This window comes from Haliotis cracherodii, unplaced genomic scaffold (genome assembly GCF_022045235.1).
Source record: "Haliotis cracherodii isolate W230 unplaced genomic scaffold, xgHalCrac1.p SCAF_5, whole genome shotgun sequence".
NCBI classification, from domain to species: domain Eukaryota; kingdom Metazoa; phylum Mollusca; class Gastropoda; order Lepetellida; family Haliotidae; genus Haliotis; species Haliotis cracherodii.
This window is the reverse complement of record NW_027266308.1, coordinates 3,619,413-3,638,444: the sequence shown is the minus strand read 5'-3', so window position 1 is coordinate 3,638,444 and position 19,032 is coordinate 3,619,413. Positions and strand designations below refer to the sequence as shown.

At 42.6% G+C, this 19,032-nt stretch overlaps 1 protein-coding gene across 1 annotated transcript in view; it reads left to right on the top strand.

Annotated features, from left to right (window-relative positions):
- Positions 1-19,032, top strand: part of LOC139442507 (probable G-protein coupled receptor CG31760) — a 74,663-nt gene that overhangs the window by 10,427 nt on the left and 45,204 nt on the right. Inside the window, exon 2 of the mRNA XM_071223322.1 lies at positions 2,828-2,993. Within this exon, the coding sequence (XP_071079423.1) occupies positions 2,906-2,993 (88 nt within the window). The 5' untranslated portion in view covers positions 2,828-2,905. The remainder of the gene's footprint in view (positions 1-2,827; positions 2,994-19,032) is intronic.

Sequence of the window (19,032 nt, the reverse complement as noted above, 5' to 3'; positions counted from 1 at the left end):
ACGCTTCGAAACAAATTTTGACAAATTTGAAATTTGAAAACCTGGACAAAAGAACATTCTGGAATGGCTAATAGATGGTGTAAATTGTATTGCTTCAGATGTTAAACCCGTAACTATCGTTGGGAATACCCCATGTTAAAGTTTTCGAGGTTGCATGATAAGAAATCACAATCCAAATGTCACTTTCATGACCTGGTAAGCGACGCTCTGATCGGTCGGATGAAAGGTCGTTCTGACGTGACCCCTAATGGGATGTCCTGAGACTTTTGTTTAGCGGCAGCGAGAACTAGGATCTGATTTTAATGAGATTGGACTTCATATGCGTATGAACAATACATTTTGATGTTTTCTTTCGAGAAATCACGTCAACAGTAATGGACGACTTCCATATTCCTGGGGAATTCACAAGGAATGTTCTAGGATATGTGAGGTGGTGAGGTGAAATTGGGTTTAACGTCGCGTCCAAGATTATTGCACTTATATAGCGACGTGCATGCACGTGTGTGTGTGTAGCTGCTTGTACTAGTCCGGACTGATGCAGATTTATTGTGCTAACTCACTGAGATACCATGCCGCAGTTTAACATGAATACCCCACTCAGACACAGTATACTGACTCCGAGCCGACCAGTCCTTGTTTTAGCCCCTTAATGTCGAGCGCCAGACAGGGTAACAATAAGATACCATCTTTTAACATCTTTTGGTATGACGCGGCCGGGGATCGAACCCCGGACCTTCCGCTCTCCGGGCGGACGCTCTACCACAAGACCACGGACTAGGATATGTGAACACAGGACCGTTGAATATAACTATTTAGATGCTTTAATTTTGTACTGAGGTATTTTACATCCCCATGGTAACACACCACGCGGTGATTCATCCTCAGGAATGCACATTCGACTCAATGTCTACTCTGACAGTCAACGACATTAAAAAAAAAATGTCTTCGAAACACCTTTTCAACACATAAATGGTCACCATTAAATGGTCAGACAGTTCATCAATAAGGTATCACTCCAAACTGTCACTCGTAGTGTCAGCCGTTTTCGGAAGTTCATACTCGCAAGCTCCGACGTTCATACAGTTTGGCCCTCATCCTGTGAAGGTTCATACTCGCAAGATCCGACGTTCATACAGTTTGGCCCTCACTCTGTGGAGGTTCATACTCGAAAGATCCGACGTTCATACAGTTTGGCCCTCACTCTGTGCAGGTTCATACTCGCAAGCTCCGACGTTCATAGTTTGGTCCTCACTCTGTGAACATACTCGCAGGCTCCGACGTTCATAGTTTGGCCCTCACTCTGTGAAGGTTCATACTCGCAAGCTCCGACGTTCATACAGTTTGGCCCTCATTCTGTGGAGGTTAATACTTGGAAGCTCCGACGTTCATAGTTTGGCCCTCATTCTGTCAAGGTTCATACTTGCAAGATCCGACGTTCATACAGTTTGGCCCTCATTCTGTCAAGGTTCATACTCGCAAGCTCCGACGTTCATACAGTTTGGCCCTCATTCTGTGGAGGTTAATACTTGGAAGCTCCGACGTTCATAGTTTGGCCCTCATTCTGTCAAGGTTCATACTTGCAAGATCCGACCTTCATACAGTTTGGCCCTCATTCTGTCAAGGTTCATACTCGCAAGCTCCGACGTTCATACAGTTTAGCCCTCATACTGTGAAGGTTCATACTCGCAAGCTCCGACGTTCATACAGTTTGTCCCTCATTCTGTGAAGGTTCATACTCGGAAGCTCCAACGTTCATACAGTTTGTCCCTCACTCTGTGCAGGTTCATACTCGCAAGCTCCGACGTTCATACAGTTTGGCCCTCATTCTGTGAAGGTTCATACTCGCAAGCTCCGACGTTCATACAGTTTGGCCCTCATCCTGTGAAGGTTCATACTCAGAAGATCCGACGTTCATACAGTTTGTCCCTCACTCTGTGCAGGTTCATACTCACAAGCTCCTACGTTCATAGTTTGGCCGTCATTCTGTGAAGGTTCATACTCTCAAGCTCCGACGTTCATACAGTTTGGCCCTCATTCTGTGGAGGTTCATACTCAAAAGCTCCGACGTTCATACAGTTTGATCCTCACTCCGTGGAGGTTCATACTCGCAAGCTCCGAAGTTCATACACTTTGACCCTCTTTATTTAGGTTCATACCCGCCAAACAAAGACGACCTAGAGTTGTTATTTTATGCAAATCACGCATTCGTTACTCACAAAGACTTCAATACACATTCCACACGTTCCCAACGTTCAGTGTGAAGATAACCCCACTGCGCATGTGCCGATCCGTCAAGAGGAGGTTTAGCGTAGCAACGGCTGGCGTTATCTTAGTCTACAGGCTCAGGCTGAAATGTGTATCGATCGGTAACAATGGGTACTCAGTATGGCCATCTAAGGATGACAACACACCTGTCACGTGTCAGAATCATTCATTCATTCGCTACTGCTTCTACTTTTGCTACCACCATTCGTATGATGATGATGATGATGATGATGATGATGATTATGTCTGCACACCATTATTATTTGTCCTCGTCTTACAACCACTTCCATCAGTGTTACTGAATTGTATAATTATATTAATAAATATAGAGGCAAAAGAGTTAATATTGTTTATTTTTAAAACTTATATAACAAAAAATAATGAGAAAATTTCAATTCAGGGAATTCCCAGAAAAATCGATGACGAGTATTGGGTATGGGTTGAGGTCAAATAAAGGTCAAGGACGACATTTTGGGGGGGGGAAGCGTGTCAGGGTCGGGTCAAGGTTAGTGAGACACGTGGAACCTATTTTTTAGCTAATAATTTCTTTTTTTTAATACAGATGATAAGGTAAACAAACGGTTGCCCAACACTAGCGGCGTCTACCGATCTATGAGCGTGACCCCCGGGCAGTTAAAGCATGGGGTGCGGCTGGCTGCGATCCCTACTCTACCTCACCCTCGGGGCTCTGCACCTCCCGTTTGCCGTCGCCACGACATCTGCAGTCGGTGAGTACAAAGTTATCCATCACCGTGTACGTCTATTGGTAAATATTGACAGTATGGTAAACGTCATGGGATATTGTGTTATTGTCACTCCTTGGAGGGACGAGCAGTGAATATGCGCAAGTCTTGTATGGAATGGCGGATATGTAATAATGATTGATTCCACAGGGATTGTCAGCATGGAACGGATCAAATATAGTGTTAGTGGACTTATTGAGTTGGTGCCAGTGCATTGTTGAATGGTACTTTACGATGGTACAATACCAAATATTCCGATCATGCTGTAATGAACTACACACACAACACACACACACAGACATACCGATACACTACCAATGCTTGTACCAATGCTTCGAAGTTCGTAACCACCGTTAGAGGCTAATGACCTAATTTCTGGAAATCTCGTTGTCTAAGCGACCGACGGGGCAAACATATAAAATGAAATAAACATACTTTTCTTTTTTTATAATTCAATGTGTCAATTTGAATCTCATCAAAATATGTATCAATAAAATACTGCTTATCTACCGCCCCCTACTGTGCAGGCCATGTCATCGTGCAGGAGCATTTACATATAGACACAGTAGATCACACCAACGTGCACTGCGCTATGCGTGTGCTGCCGTATAATTATTAATGGATTCTGAAGACATCAGCTCATTAACAATCTGCTTGTATTTGTTTAATAAATACTAATCCTTTGCATTACGTATCGTTTTGTGAACACTCTGTTTGTTTTCAATAATATCTTTTGTTGCTGGTGAGAGTGTGGTGGATATTGATGTTAATATTCATTTCAGTTGATATAGTAGGGATTGCATGTAATAAGAGAACTATCTAATGCGGGACAAGTATATTAATTTTGGTCATGGTTTATTTTACTTTGATCGCCTTAAGATTATTTTTATCTGTAAACTGAAACTGACAAGAAACTGACAAGAATTCCAAGGTCTTTCCGATCAAATTTTAAACAAGTAAAACTATCGCAATTATAGGTCATTATATTTTCATTATAGAGACATTACATATAAAAGATAACATGGTTGAAGTCGGAGAACTCACTCAAATCGGTTCTCGGGAGTAGAATCAATAGAGTCACATTTCCATTGCTTATTCACCCTCTAGCTCACAAAGCATAGACGAATTAGAAGGAAATCAGGCGAAAGATTGAAGCTGTTAATCCCGTGTCACCTTTTGTACGGCTTTCAGCCTAATACAATCTGTGATCGTATTTCCAAGACTGGAACCATCTCCGAACTGTGCCCGTTACTGTAAATAAAAGCGACAAAACCCTTTCCATATTCATTAGAATTCTCTGCTAAAAGCACACTCAGATCCGAACACGACTTCGACGTTTTGTTTGAAAATGTAAAAAACTTCGAGCCAGGTTTTACATTTTTAACCAGAACTCAGGAGGGCTCTTTTTTTTAATTGGGCAGACACACGACACCAGACAATCTGAAGTTGACTTTTTGTCGTGCTAACCTCCATCGCTTACCTAATGTAACATTATACCAGGTATTCTCATCGTGTTCTAATAGATTTTGGCGTAGTTAATCTAAATAGTCCATATTTAGCAGGTGTAATTACTTCGCCAAATTGAAGTGAATACGTTTCAGAAAGCCGGAGTAAAATGTTACTACTGGTATATGTGAGGCAAACAGGTCACTTTACAATATTGATTTAGACAATAGTGCATCCTTGAACATGCTTTTGATTGTCAGTTGTCTGTAGATTGTCAGAGTCCGGCGAGTGAGTGAGTGAGTTGTGCGAAACGCAATTGTTTGGACAATAGACTATGTGCTTATTTGTGCCTTTTGTAGTGAACATATTTATATTCTAAACATGTTTAGATTATGGGGGTGTTGTGTTAAGGTGGTAATTAGGCTGTGAGACGATCGCTCATTTCATGTGTTTAGACCCTAAACGTGTTTAGATAGACCACACCAAATGTGTATCCTGTTTATGATTTAAGGTGAGGTGAAATGGGGTTTAACGATTATTGCACTTATATAGCGTCGTGCATTCACGTGTGTGTGTGGCTGCTTGTACTAGTCCGGACTGATGCCGATTTATAGTGCTAGCCTACTGAGATACCATGCCGCAGTTTAACATGAATACCCCACTCAGACACAGTATACTGACTCCGAGCCGACCAGTCCTTGTTTTAGCCCCTTAATGCCGGGCGCCAGACAGGGTAAGAACAAGTACCATTTTTTAACATTTTTTGGTATGACGCGGCCGGGGATCGAACCCCGGACCTTTCGCTTTCCGGGCAGACGCTCTACCACTAGACCACGGAGGCGGTCTGTTTATGATTTAAACACATTCCAACATTTTTTTTTATTTGAAATATGATGCTTATGTTCTTTCCTGTATAAAATATGAACCCTTACATTCATTGTTAAAGGGGCGGTGGCTTAGCCTAGTGGTTAAAGCGCTCGCTCGTCACGGCGAAGGCCCTGGTTCGATTCCTCTCATGGGTACAATGTGTGAAGCCCATTTCTGGTACCCCCGCCTTGATATTGCTGGACTATTGCTAAAAGCCTACTCACACACTCATTGTTAAAACTCGAGATTACTTCCACGAGACCCTTCACTTCTGAAAACAATTTAGAGAATCTAGAAAGCACCCGTGAAGATCCGGGGTACAATAGGTCTTCAGCAACCCACGCTTTCCGTAAAAGACGACTATGCTTGTCGTAAAAGGCGACTAACGGAATCGGATGGTCAGGCTCGCTGACTTGATTGATGCATGTCATCGATCCCAATTGCGCGGATCGATGCTCATGATCCAGCCTCGATTATTTACAGACCGCCGTCATATAGCTGGAATATTGCTGAATGCGGCGCTAAACAAAAAAAAAAAAACAACAACAAAAAAACTTCCACGAAACCACTAAGCCAAACTTTGGGGCGGCAGGGTAGCCCCGTGGTTACAGTGCTCGCCTGGGCTCCATCCCACAAGGGTACATTGTGTGAAGCCCATTAATGTTTTTTCCTGCCGTGACATTGCTGGAATGTTGCTGAAACATTGCTGGAGTATTGCGGAAAGCGGCACAAAAACCAAGTCACGTCTGAAAGCTGAAATGTACATCTAGTAGTGGGTTTGAATCCCAGATTGTTCCGATTATGATCACTGGTCTGTCAGCACCATGTTGTGCTAGTTGTTTAATCAAAGGGATAACGTCTACCCCCTGCTTCACTAGGACTCTAATTCCCCGCCCCCACTCCCCCGCCACACACACACACACACACACACACACACACACACACACACACACACACACACTCCTCGCAAGGGTGATCGTTATATAACTGAGATAATGTTCAATAGGACGGCACAAGGCAATGTACATCATTATCCAAAGTAAAAAAGTAACTGTTGAAACAAAAAATAACAAACCCAAGAAGACCTTCAATTCCCATTTAAGGATATAAACGGGACAATACTGGGTTGTAGAAACACAATACCCATACCTTCTGATTTTCAGTAAATATTAGCAACAAATATCGATTCCATAAACAAAACATATCTCTGCTAAAAGCACGCTCAAGGTGAACCAGATCTAAAATCAGGCACCGTCTTTTAAAACATAACCTCACTATCCGTTGTTTTGTTAATGGTGTTTGTCAGTGTAAGTGGAACGTGTTTAAACTGTCAAAGGAATCATTAAGTAGTTTGGACACACAGGAACTAAGTGCTGTGCTGAAGACAGATTCAGTTAATTCGTTACGTACATTTTCTCTGTATTCACCGAGAGCGCATGTTTGCTCATTTGGATATAGTCAAGCCTAAATGGACGTGGGTGTTTACATAGACGACAGACAGGGACGACCAAGAGTGTTGTCGAGGTTATGGACAATAGGTAGCTGTTATAGGTGACAATGAAGCGTGCATAGCGGATTTACACAAAGTGTGCACACCGTTTTAACTCCATAAACGCTAAAACATATTGAAGTCACTTCTTATAAATATATAGATCAACAATAACAATTTCACAGACGGCTTATGTAATCATTAGCACACAAAAAAACTGTAGACGACAATACGAAATCAGCGACATCGTTTAGCGCACTAATACAAAACAAGCCCCGCCCATTTTATTGTCAACCAATCAAGAAACAGTAGTCCGTTCGAGGGTGCAAGAACAATTTCTTGGTTAGCCAATCAAGTGCCACAGAATCTATTTATTTATTATGTAGTTGCTGAGGATAAGATATGTGTAGTAGCTAGTAGATGCAGTAGTTGTTGCTGTAGATGAAGTTGAAGTTGTTGTAGTGGTTGTAGTTGTTGGTGTAGTGACTGTAATTGTTGTAGGGGTAGTAGTAGTAGTAGTAGCAGTAGCAGTAGTAGTAGTAGTAGTAGTAGTAGCAGTAGTAGTAGCAGCAGTAGTAGTAGTAGCAGTAGTAGTAGTAGTAGCAGTAGTAGACCCTTAGTAGTAGGTAGTAGTAGCAGTAGTTGTAGTAGTAGTAGCATTAGCAGTAGCAGTAGTAGTAGTAGTTGTAGCAGTAGTAGACCCTTAGTAGTAGTAGCAGTAGTAGACCCTTAGTAGTAGTAGTAGTAGTAGTAGCAGTAGTAGTAGTAGTAGTAGCAGTAGCAGTAGTAGTAGCAGTAGCAGTAGTAGTAGTAGTAGCAGTAGTACTAGTAGTAGTAGCAGTAGTAGTAGTAGCAATAGTAGTAGCAGCAGTAGTAGTAGTAGTAGTTGTAGTAGTAGTAGTAGAGTAGTAGAAGTAGTAGTAGTAGTGGTAGTAGTAGTAGCAGCAGCAGCAGCAGTAGTAATAGTAGTAGTAGTAGTAGTAGTAGTAGTATACCCGTGAAAATCCGGGTTAGAACAGGTCTTTATCAACCAATGCTTGTCGTAAGAGGCGACAAACGGGATTGGGTGGTCAGGCTCACTGAATTGGTTGATGCATGTCATCGTATCCCGCCGTCATATAGCTGAATATTGCTGAGTCCGGCGTTAAACAACAAAAAAGAAACAAACAGTTGCAGTTGTTGCTATAGTAGTTGTTTCTGACTGATTTATTGCTTCGATAACGCTATCATTTAAAATAATAAAACGATCACACGTGAGACAATTTGCTTCCATACGGCTGTGCGCATTCGCAGACTTGTAAACGGATGTATGAAAAGTTGCCAGTACGTGTCACTTACACTCGCTGCAGCAATCTGTTGACAATATCCACTAGTATCAATGTACCACACCTCGGATGGTGACAGGTATGAAATGGTTAATGGCTCTGTTATTAATGGTTTAATTTGCCGCATCAGCGATCTGATCGGTTTGCGCGCCATGTGGTTACCTGAGGTGTCAGTTTAACATCCCGACAGCAGCTTGCGGAGACTGGTGAACCATAAATACGACTCGCTTAATGAGTGTCCCGTTGTCCCGCAGCCCAGTGTTATCCCGATAACAGGGTCAGGCACATTATATTTACGGTTATGTATGTACAATGAATATATAAATTTCAGTTAATAAGATACTAAGATAATCAGGAGTACTTGATAAGGTTGAAATCATTGAAATCGTTTTGTTTATTTGTTGTTTTATCACCGCAATCAGCAATATTCCTGTAAATAATCGAATCTGGACCAGACAACCCTAAGACTGACATCATGAGCATCGACCCTCGTAACTTGGATACGAAGACACTGTAGCTGTTATTAGTTTGTTTGTTTGTTTGTTTGTTGCTTAACGCCACACCTTATGTCTTAAAGCTAAAATACATTCCCAGCCTTTCCCGACACAACACGCTTGCGAAGACTGTTGATTAAACCAGTACATTGAACCTAAGTATATACTTGTAGTGTTAAAACGCGCTACGTTCCGCTTCAAGTTCATTGACATCGTTATAGAAGTTGTTTTGTTTGTTTGTTGTTTATTACCGCACTCAGCAATATTCCAGCTATATGACCACGGTCTGTAAATAATCGAGTCTGGACCAGACGATCCTGTGATTGACACCACGAGCATCGATCCACGTAATTTGGATACGAGGACATGCATCAGCCAAGTCAGCGAGCTTGGCCACCCGATCCCGTTACTCGCCTCTTACGACAAGCAGAGTCGCCTTTTACGGCAAGCATGGGTTGCTGAAGACCTATTCTATCCCGGATCTTCACGGGGCCTTTAATTAATACAATTACACGGGAACGTTTCACAGCACAATCTTCTTTTGTCTTCGGTCATTGTATATGGGGTTTACACGCATGTATAGCCGTATTGAAACAGCCGCTAACATGATACGGATCAGCGTGTTTGTATGTTCTTAATACTGATAAGCTATAAAAATGGCTTATCATGCACAGTTTAAAACATCAATTTATGTGAGAACTATTTGAGTAGTATTACAGCAAATAAATTCAGAACCACATTGACTCGTTTTTCGTTCTCACAATTTAGAAATTGAACGTAGACGACATTATAATATTCCTCGTGAATTTAGAAAATGTAAAGTTTGTAACTTAAACCAAATCGAAAAGGAATATCACTTTTTGTTAATTTGTCCAGCTTATGCCATCTTAGGCAAAGTTACATAAAATCTAAATTTTATATCTTTCCAAATATTCTGAAGTTTAATACACTCCTGTGATCGCAAGACCCTATCATTAATATGAATACAGCAAAGTACTTGTTTTATGCCAATGTTGTAAGAACGCAAATACTCCAACATGTATAATGTGCAATTATGTTAAAACTGCTTTTGTTAAAAAACCAAGAAATGTGCATTATGTCTTATACTGTTTGCACCTTATATTTCGTTTGTACAAAAAGGCTCGTGACCTACAAGTACCGAAATAAAGTAAAGTAAAGTTCTTAATACCAAGGACGGGGTCGGGTCCAGATTGATGGTTGTGCCCCGTAGCTATGGAAACGATGGTCGTTGGTGTAAGTGTTCTAGATCCAGCCCTATTGTGATCCTTGACTTGTCAGCACCTTATGCATATCCGTCCTCCTGGGTTCAAACTGGTAAACGTCTTCGACATCTAACATTTAAGGGACGCACACCATACAACTAGGGAGAGTCAATCCCGTCCGGGATTCGAACCCCCACTATCTGACTGAGGAACCTTATCGCCAGCACACAAAGTCAGCGATCTAACCCACTCAGCCACCGAGAAAGGCTTACATAAAATTAAAGTCCGACAACTGGTAGTCTAGATCACGTATTTTGTATACCCCTCTGACAAGTGTAAGTTGGGACTCAACCCAAAAAAGTACCAGAATTTGAACTTTACTAAGGCAGACTACACAGGCAGATTGACCAACAAATGGAGTGACCAGTTTAGCGCTCATTATAAGGTCAAGACCATATGCATATTTGCTTTCCAGTTTGGGGGCTCTCTCTCGTTTGGCTTCTTGTGCGTCACATGTAGCACCATGGCTCACAAAAGAGCCAGCCACCGGTGGTCTTCACCATTAGTTTATTTACCCATCAACCATCGAGGTTGGAGCGGAATCAAAGTGGGGTCTCAACACAATCGATACAATCTTCGTCGATGACCCCATCTAGTTTACAGTCAATGTTTAAAGCAATGTTCTTGATGAGATCGACCAGTGAGCGGTGCCTCAGTACCCCCTCTCTCTATCTGGGAGTCGTTCCTTCTCTCTGTCTGGGAGTCAGTCCTTCTCTCTGTCTGGGAGTCAGTCCCTCTCTCTGTCTGGGAGTCAGTCCATCTCTCTGTCTGGGAGTCAGTCCTTCTCTCTGTCTGGGAGTCAGTCCTTCTCTCTGTCTGGGAGTCAGTCCCTCTCTCTGTCTGGGAGTCAGTCCATCTCTCTGTCTGGGAGTCAGTCCTTCTCTCTGTCTGGGAGTCAGTCCCTCTCTCTGTCTGGGAGTCAGTCCTTCTCTCTGTCTGGGAGTCAGTCCCTCTCTCTGTCTGGGGGTCAGTCCTTCTCTCTCTGTGGGAGTTAGTCCCTCTCTCTCTCTGGGAGTCAGTCCTTCTCTCTGTCTGGGAGTCAGTCCCTCTCTCTGTCTGGGAGTCGTGTCAGTCCCACCTCTGTCCGTAAGTCTTCCCGCGCATTGGTTTATAGTGACCGTGGCTTCGCCTGCTGTCTCCACTAGCTGTTGAACCTTGTGCAAGAAAGTTTAATATAAACATATACATGTTGTGTTCGAGCGAGAGTTTTAGTTTACAAAATGGTGCACACAGATATTTATTATTCCAAAGCGTTTTTTAGTACAAACATCTTCAATGACTAACGACCCTCAGTCATATCTGTCTCAAAATTCCACGTCAAGTCTGAAAGGGCTTAAAACAGGAGACCCGTGAAGATTCTGGGGTAGAATTGGTCTTCAGCAACCCATGCTTGCCGTAAAAGGTGACACACCGGATCGGGTGGTCAGGCTCGCTGACTTGGTTGATGCATGTCATCGATCCCAATTGCGTGGACTGATGCTAATGATATTAATCACTGGATTGTCTGGTCCAGACTCGATTATTTACAGACCGCCGTCATATAGCTTGAATATCGCTGAGTGCGGCGTTAAACAACAAACCAACCAACAACCAACTTAAAACAGGAACTAAATTGTAGACAGCCAGGCTATTGTCCGTTTTCCGTCGCCCGTCCGTCCACTTTTCTGGTTTCAGACTGTGCTCTCTGTAACAACTGGACCAATGAGACGTGTCCTACTCTATTGTTACAGAACTGGAAGCATCATGGCCAAGATTGCAATTAATATACACAATGTTTACAGTACGTGGATAACTTTCATAAAGTACATATTTTCGCTTATATAAGTTCCTTGTATGTACGAGGCAATGTTTCTTTTTTGTTGGAGACATCAATTTAGTTTTCGAGTAGGATGGTTGTAATAATTCGGTATAAACCTATTTCTACTTTCTGTATAATGAGGGCAAACCAGAAGAATGGTACCCATCTTCCATGACCATATAATCACAGTTTTGACAATGTGATATATTTTGGTCTACATCAACTTTGCTATAACGCATTTTTTTGTACTTTTTGATTATGGGGAAGTATACGACTTTGGGTTAGAATATATGCCAAATCGTTTCCTATCTAAGGTGATGAAAGGTACATTTCCGGAGCAACGACGTAATCAGCCAAAAATTATGAATTACCAATTTTCTGATAATATTACCAATTTTGCATTTCCATATCTATACATCGTTGTTTAAACAAACAAACAAACAAACAAACAAACAAACAGTTTCATATCCCGAAAATCCCTGGCATGCTAAACATAGGCCATGCCGGCTTAAAACAACATAGCGAAAACGAGAAACCCAAATCATACTATCGTGATCATCATGTGATTTAAACATAGTGTAACAAGCATAGAATACATTTTGGGTGCAAATGAATTAATCTACGCCAGTAGCACAATAATACATTTCGTAAAATAGTGCGTACATACATAATGTATATAAGAGTTTCATTCTTTCAACATAGCCAAAACCCTTTTAAATATATATGAAGAATAAAAACGATGTTTAGGTTTTCAGTATTTATGTCAGTATTTATGTCAGAATAATTTTTTAATTTGACGTTTACACGATATACGGCTTTTCCATTGGACGAGAGGTCGGTCACATGATCGCGAAATTGACGTTCATAAGTGTATGAACGACACAATTTGACGTTCATCCGTTTTTCACGAGATCGTGTTCTTGAAATGACATAAAATCTGACGGACTTCTTCCACATTCCAGGGGAAACCCCTGGGAATTCCCTAGCACGAAAACATACATAAGCGTTCTTTCTGATCATGTATAACCTTAATTTTTGGTCTCAGCGTTTCAGTATACATTGAGAAATGTCAGAGAGCGTGACTGCATGATTGTTCACGAATAACCCCGCTGCGGCCTATCCAAATGAACAAACGAAGAAATGCACATCTAAACTATCGTAGTATCGACTCAATCAGTGCCTAGGCTGACAATGACCGTCTCCAGCAATCTATGAATTTACCTTAGTGTCTGTTTGACGCATCTTTATTCACCTTTCAATGATAGGCCAGTTGATCAATGATGACTAACACATGTAACCGCCACATGTTCATTAAGAACTTCGGAAATCCTCCCGTCACGTTTATCGTGTCGGCCATTTTGACGTCTTGTACTTGATGTAAATATATTACGACGCGCTGTCATTGTGACTGACTTAATGAGGAGTTCTTTACATACCTTTCTCATCTAATGAGGATATGATTTGAACACATGTGCTGCGTAAGATGTTTCTGAAGAGCAAGTTGTGCATCCATACGCCCATGTCACCTCTCTTTTTGAGGAACTATTTTACTCCGCGATATAGCTGGTTGTTTTGTGGCTGTCAGTGTAAACATGAAGTCACACGTTCTAAATAAACTTGTGTTTAGATCTTTGCCTACATCATTTGAGGTAAGAAATTGTGATAAAAAAATATAAGAATTGACTTTCACTTTGTGTGAGCTGATTGGAGTATGATCCTTCATAGAGTGAGGGCCAAACACTGTATGAACGTCGGAGCAAGCGCGAGGATGTGAGGATGTGGGCAGCCATCTCCCACACTGGTAGAACAGACTTAACGCAAGTTTCTGGGGAATTTAACAGCACAGCATTGCATGGATGAGATTTTTTGCCCACACGTCCGTCTCATTATGCAAAAAAAGAACGTCACTTTCCAAGAAGACAAGGCAGGATCTCAAACGGCAAGACTGGCAACAACCTTTTTTTAGGAATCACAACATCCGGATCCTGTCAAGGCCCTCCGGGTCTCTAGGTTTAAACCCAATCGGACATTAATGTGATGCACTGGATCAACGACTTCGAACACGTCAGCATTAACTACAAAACCTTCGACACTTGGCACAAGCACTGCCGGCAGAGTGGGGGAACATTCTCCAGGCTACAGGGGCGGTCGGGTAGCCTAGTGGTTAAAGCGTTCGCTCGTCACGCCGAAGACCCGGGTTCGATTCCCGACATGGGTACAAAGTGTGAAGCCCGTTTCTGGTGTCCCCCGCCGTAATATTGCTGGAATATTGCTAAAAGCGGCGTAAAACCATACTCACTCACTCACTCACCCCAGGCCACAAATCAGGATATGATTGTTTCAATGGGACAACGATTTTCCAATATCCGCTAGAGATTTTTTTCTAATCATTAAAAGCCCTTGTACAATTTGTCACATCTGTACATATATTTTATCCTTGAGCTCATTTTGACCTTCAAACTTAATTTACCCTTTATCATGTTTAATGCTTGTGAAACCACTGCGTTATTTGAGCTCTAGGATGAATGGTACCACTAAAGCATCCACATGCTTCTTGGAAATACCTTGTATTGCAAAACCGTTTCTAATGTTTGTGTGTATGAAGGTGAACTGTTTTGATCAGCATTTTGTTACATAGCAACACAACGACATCTGATCTTTTTCGATTTCAAATTCATAGTCTTCAAAAGGGAGATAACCTATTTGGCTTCGTGGATTCCCCAACCCTCAGAGATCGTGAAGACCCGGGGTAGAATAGGTCTTCAGTAACCCGTGCTTGCCGTAAAAGGCGACTATGCTTGTCATAAGAGGCGACTAACGGGATCGGGTGGTCAGGCTCGTTGACCTGGTTGATGCATGTCACCGTATCCCAATTGCGTGGGTCGATGCTCATGATGTCAATCACTTGGTTGTCTGGTCCAGACTCGATTATTTACAGACCGTCGTCATATAGCTGGAATGTTGCTGAGTGCGGCGTTAAACAACAAACAAACAAAACAAAAACAACCTACTGTCAGTCCACATAGAACTGCCGCGATACCCCGTCATTGTAGATAATAAGGTTAATTGATTTTATATCAGTTTGCAGGCTTCCCGTAGGAAGGTCATTTTCTCCACGTTACACAAGCTGGACTTATTTGATAATGTGTAGACATGGATGTGTCGGTGGTTCAAAATAACTATTAATAGTTTTGAGTCCATTGTACGTTTATGACGGGTAAAGGGAAACATACCAGTGTTCTCCTGTGAGAAGGGCAGCCGGCCATTCGTGACCACTCGTGTTATTCCGGGACAAGCCGGACAGCGACTCGTGCCCCTCTCGTGGCCATTTTTTCGACTCGGTTCAGCCGAAGCGCAGACGGGCATAGCTAAAAGTATTGTCAACACGTTGCGTACTGATTCTCGTATATTTCCCCCACATATCATATATATTCCAGATGCTTTCGAAAACACATCGGGACTTACAATATACTGTATGATTGAACACACTTACTGTATCTTGAGTATATTTATAAATGCAAGACATATGTAAAGTCAAAAATTATTCCTGAGGGATTCTTTGACCGAAGTACTTGAAGACATACGCGCATTCTGATTGGTTTGTCGTATTTTTGCACAAAACATTCATCGATAGGGGGAACGAGTCTTACAGGTTACGAAAAGGAGTGAGTGAGTGAGTTTGGCTTTACGCCGCTTTTAACAGTATTACAGTTATATCACGGCGTGTCTGTGGGAGGAAAACCCGAAGTGATGCAGGTCTCAGATGTTAACCACTTCGGTGAAACCCACGAGCACGGTTATGGTGCTGACAAACCTAGAAACATAATGGGGGTGAACCGGGATTCGAACCCAGTTACGGAAATGGGCGAGTGGTGACGAATGCCCGCACACGTCCTTTTGTCTCATGTAATTGGTGTAAGCCTGTCAGTTAATTTTAATGGCGAAGCTATTACTCTAACAGGACAATGGGAGCTTTTCCGTTGAACTACCCGTATTTCATGTCTGCAAAACGAGGTTTCGTTGCCAGAATATAATATTCATATTGAAATTACGCCATTCATTAATGTCGTTATTTAGAACCCTCTTTGCAGATATTACCAACCTAATACATCCAACATCCATCCAAATATTCTACGCCCACATCCAATATACCCTCACCCATATTCAATCTACCCTCACCCACATTAAAAACACCCTCATCCACATTAAATATACCCTCATCCATATCCCATATACCCTCACCCACATCACAAACACCCTCACTCACATTCAAAAACCCTCATCCACAGTTCATATACCCTCATCCACTACCCGATATACCCTCACCCACATTACAAACACCCTCACTCACATTCAAAAACCCTCATCCACATTTCATATACCCTCATCCACTACCTCATATACCCTCACCCACATCACAAACGCCCTCACTCACATTCAAAAACCCTCATCCACATTTCATATACCCTCATCCACACCCCTATATACCCTCACCCGGCCACATCCCATATACCCCCACCCACATCCCAAATACCCTCACCCACATTCAATATACCCCCACCCACCCACATCCCATATAGCCCACCGACATCCCATATACCCCACCCACATCCTATATACCCTCACCCACATTCAATATACCCTCACCCACATTCAATATAACCCCACCCACATTCAATATACCCTCACCCACATCCTATATACCCTCACCCACATTCAATATACCCTCACCCACATTCAATATAACCCCACCCACATTCAATATAACCCCACCCACATTCAATATACCCTCACCCACATTCAATATAACCCCACCCACATTCAATATACCCTCACCCACATTCAATATAACCCCACCCACATTCAATATACCCTCACCCACATTCAATATAACCCCACCCACATCACAAATACCCTCACCCACATTCAATATACCCCTACCCACCCACATCCCATATACCCCCATCCACCCAAATCCTATATACCCTCACCCACATTCAATATACCTCCACCCACATTCAATATACCCCCACCCACATTCAATATACCCCCACCCACCCACATCCCATATAACCCCACCCACATCACAAATACCCTCACCCACATTCAATATACCCCTACCCACCCCCATCCCATATACCCCCACCCACCCAAATCCTATATACCCTCACCCACATTCAATATACCTCCACCCACATTCAATATACCCTCACCCACATTCAATATACCTCCACCCACATCCCATATACCTCACCCACATTCAATATACCTCCACCCACATCCCATATACCTCACCCACATTCAATATACCTCCACCCACATCCAATATACCCTCACCCATATCCAAAATAGCTCACCTACATTCAATACACTCTCACCCACATTCAATATACCCTTACCCACATCCCATATGCCTTCACCACATCCAAACTACCCTCGACCTTATTCACACACCCCTCCCCCCTCCACACACACACACACACACACACACACACACAAAATATCCTCACCCACATCTTATATACCCTAACCCACCCACATCCCATATACCCTCACCCACCCACATCCCATATACCCTCACCAACCCACATCCCATATACCCTCACCAACCCACATCTCAAATACACCCCCAACTCACCCTACACTCACCATCCAAATGCATCCTTTAAACTAGTGTCTCTTCCTAAATTATACTCAACAGCTTACTTGTACTGTCGTTTGTGGTTGGACAGATTTAAACCAGGTGGAATCATTCGAACTGACACTTTGTTTTGTTATTGGATTTCCTTTGTAAATTTCCGCACCTTCAACTCCACGTGATCTTATAGTCAGTACAATGGATTTAATATGTGGGTACAGGGGGAATCATACAAATGTGACATCTTTTGATATCGTCAGTGTAAGGCCAACTGTTTACATAGGTGAAAACTACAGCCGGTTATTTGCTTTTAGTTGCCTCATTGTTGACTTGGACTGTAGAATAATAAGCGGAAACAAAACGCTTGTCAATCAGAGTGAAAGAGTTGGGTTTAACGCCGCTTTTAACCGTATTCCAGTTATATCACGGCGTGTCAGCTTACTGTGGGAGGAAAGCCCGAAGTGATGCAGGTCTCAGACGTTTACCACTTCGGTGAAACTCACGAGCACGGGTGTGGTGCTGACAAACCTAGAAATGTAATCGGGGCGAACCGGGATTCGAACCCATAATCATAGGTTTCTGGCGTGCCCAAAGAACGCAACTCTGCACAGCGAATCGCGGCGCCTTAGACGACTGGGCCACCCGTGCCCCCTATCAATCAGAACGTAATGTCACGTGTTTTCAGGGAGTTGAATCGTTGAGTATAAACAAAATCATGGAATGAGTGAGTATGGTTACACGCCGCCTTTAGCAATATTCCAGCAATATCACAGCGGGGGACGCCACACAATCATAGAAGCAACGTTAAAATATATTAAGCAACATGGTTAAAATGATCCACACGATTCTCACCAACTCTTATTCCACTCTGTTTGAACGATATCTATTCCCATACAAAATAGGAATAAGATGGATGAACTGTCTATAGTACTATTTCAAGGTAGTTTCCATACAAAGGAGCGCAAATAACAACGCGGTACGGTAAGACAATATTCATGTTAACACACCACGCTCAATCATCTACTCAACAATCAGCCCATTTCTGGTGTCCCCCGCCGTGATATTGCTGGAATATTGCTAAAAGCAAACCTTTTTATTTGCAAACTAACCCATCACTGCCATAACAAACTACAATGGACCTTCCCCGTGGTCCAGCGGTAGAGCGTCCGCCAAAAGACGTTAAAAGATGGTTCTTGTTGTTACCCTGTCTGGCGCTTGGCATTAAGGGGCTAAAACAAGGACTGGTCGGCTCGGAGTCCGTATACTGTGTCTGAGTGGGGTATTCATGTTAAACTGTGGCATGGTATCTCAGTGAGCTAGCACTATAAATCGGCATCAGTCCAGACTAGTACAAGCAGCCACACACACACACGCGCGTGCATGTACGTCGCTACATCAATAATCTTTGACGCGACGTTGAACTCTTAACGTTTCACCTCACCTCACAAGCTACAATGCACAATCACCGTATTGAGTTCGTGTCATGAACACCGGGACATTCAGTTTAAAGAAGATACATGTTGATTGCAGTGTGTAGGAACATATCACTGAAAATTAATTCACCACAAGTAAACGCAGTGTGGTATGATGGTGTTATTACAATCATCGCGACATCAAAGCTAAATATTGATCTTCAGTGACTTCAAACAGACAAAATGTAGGATAACGTCGAGGGAGAAACCAA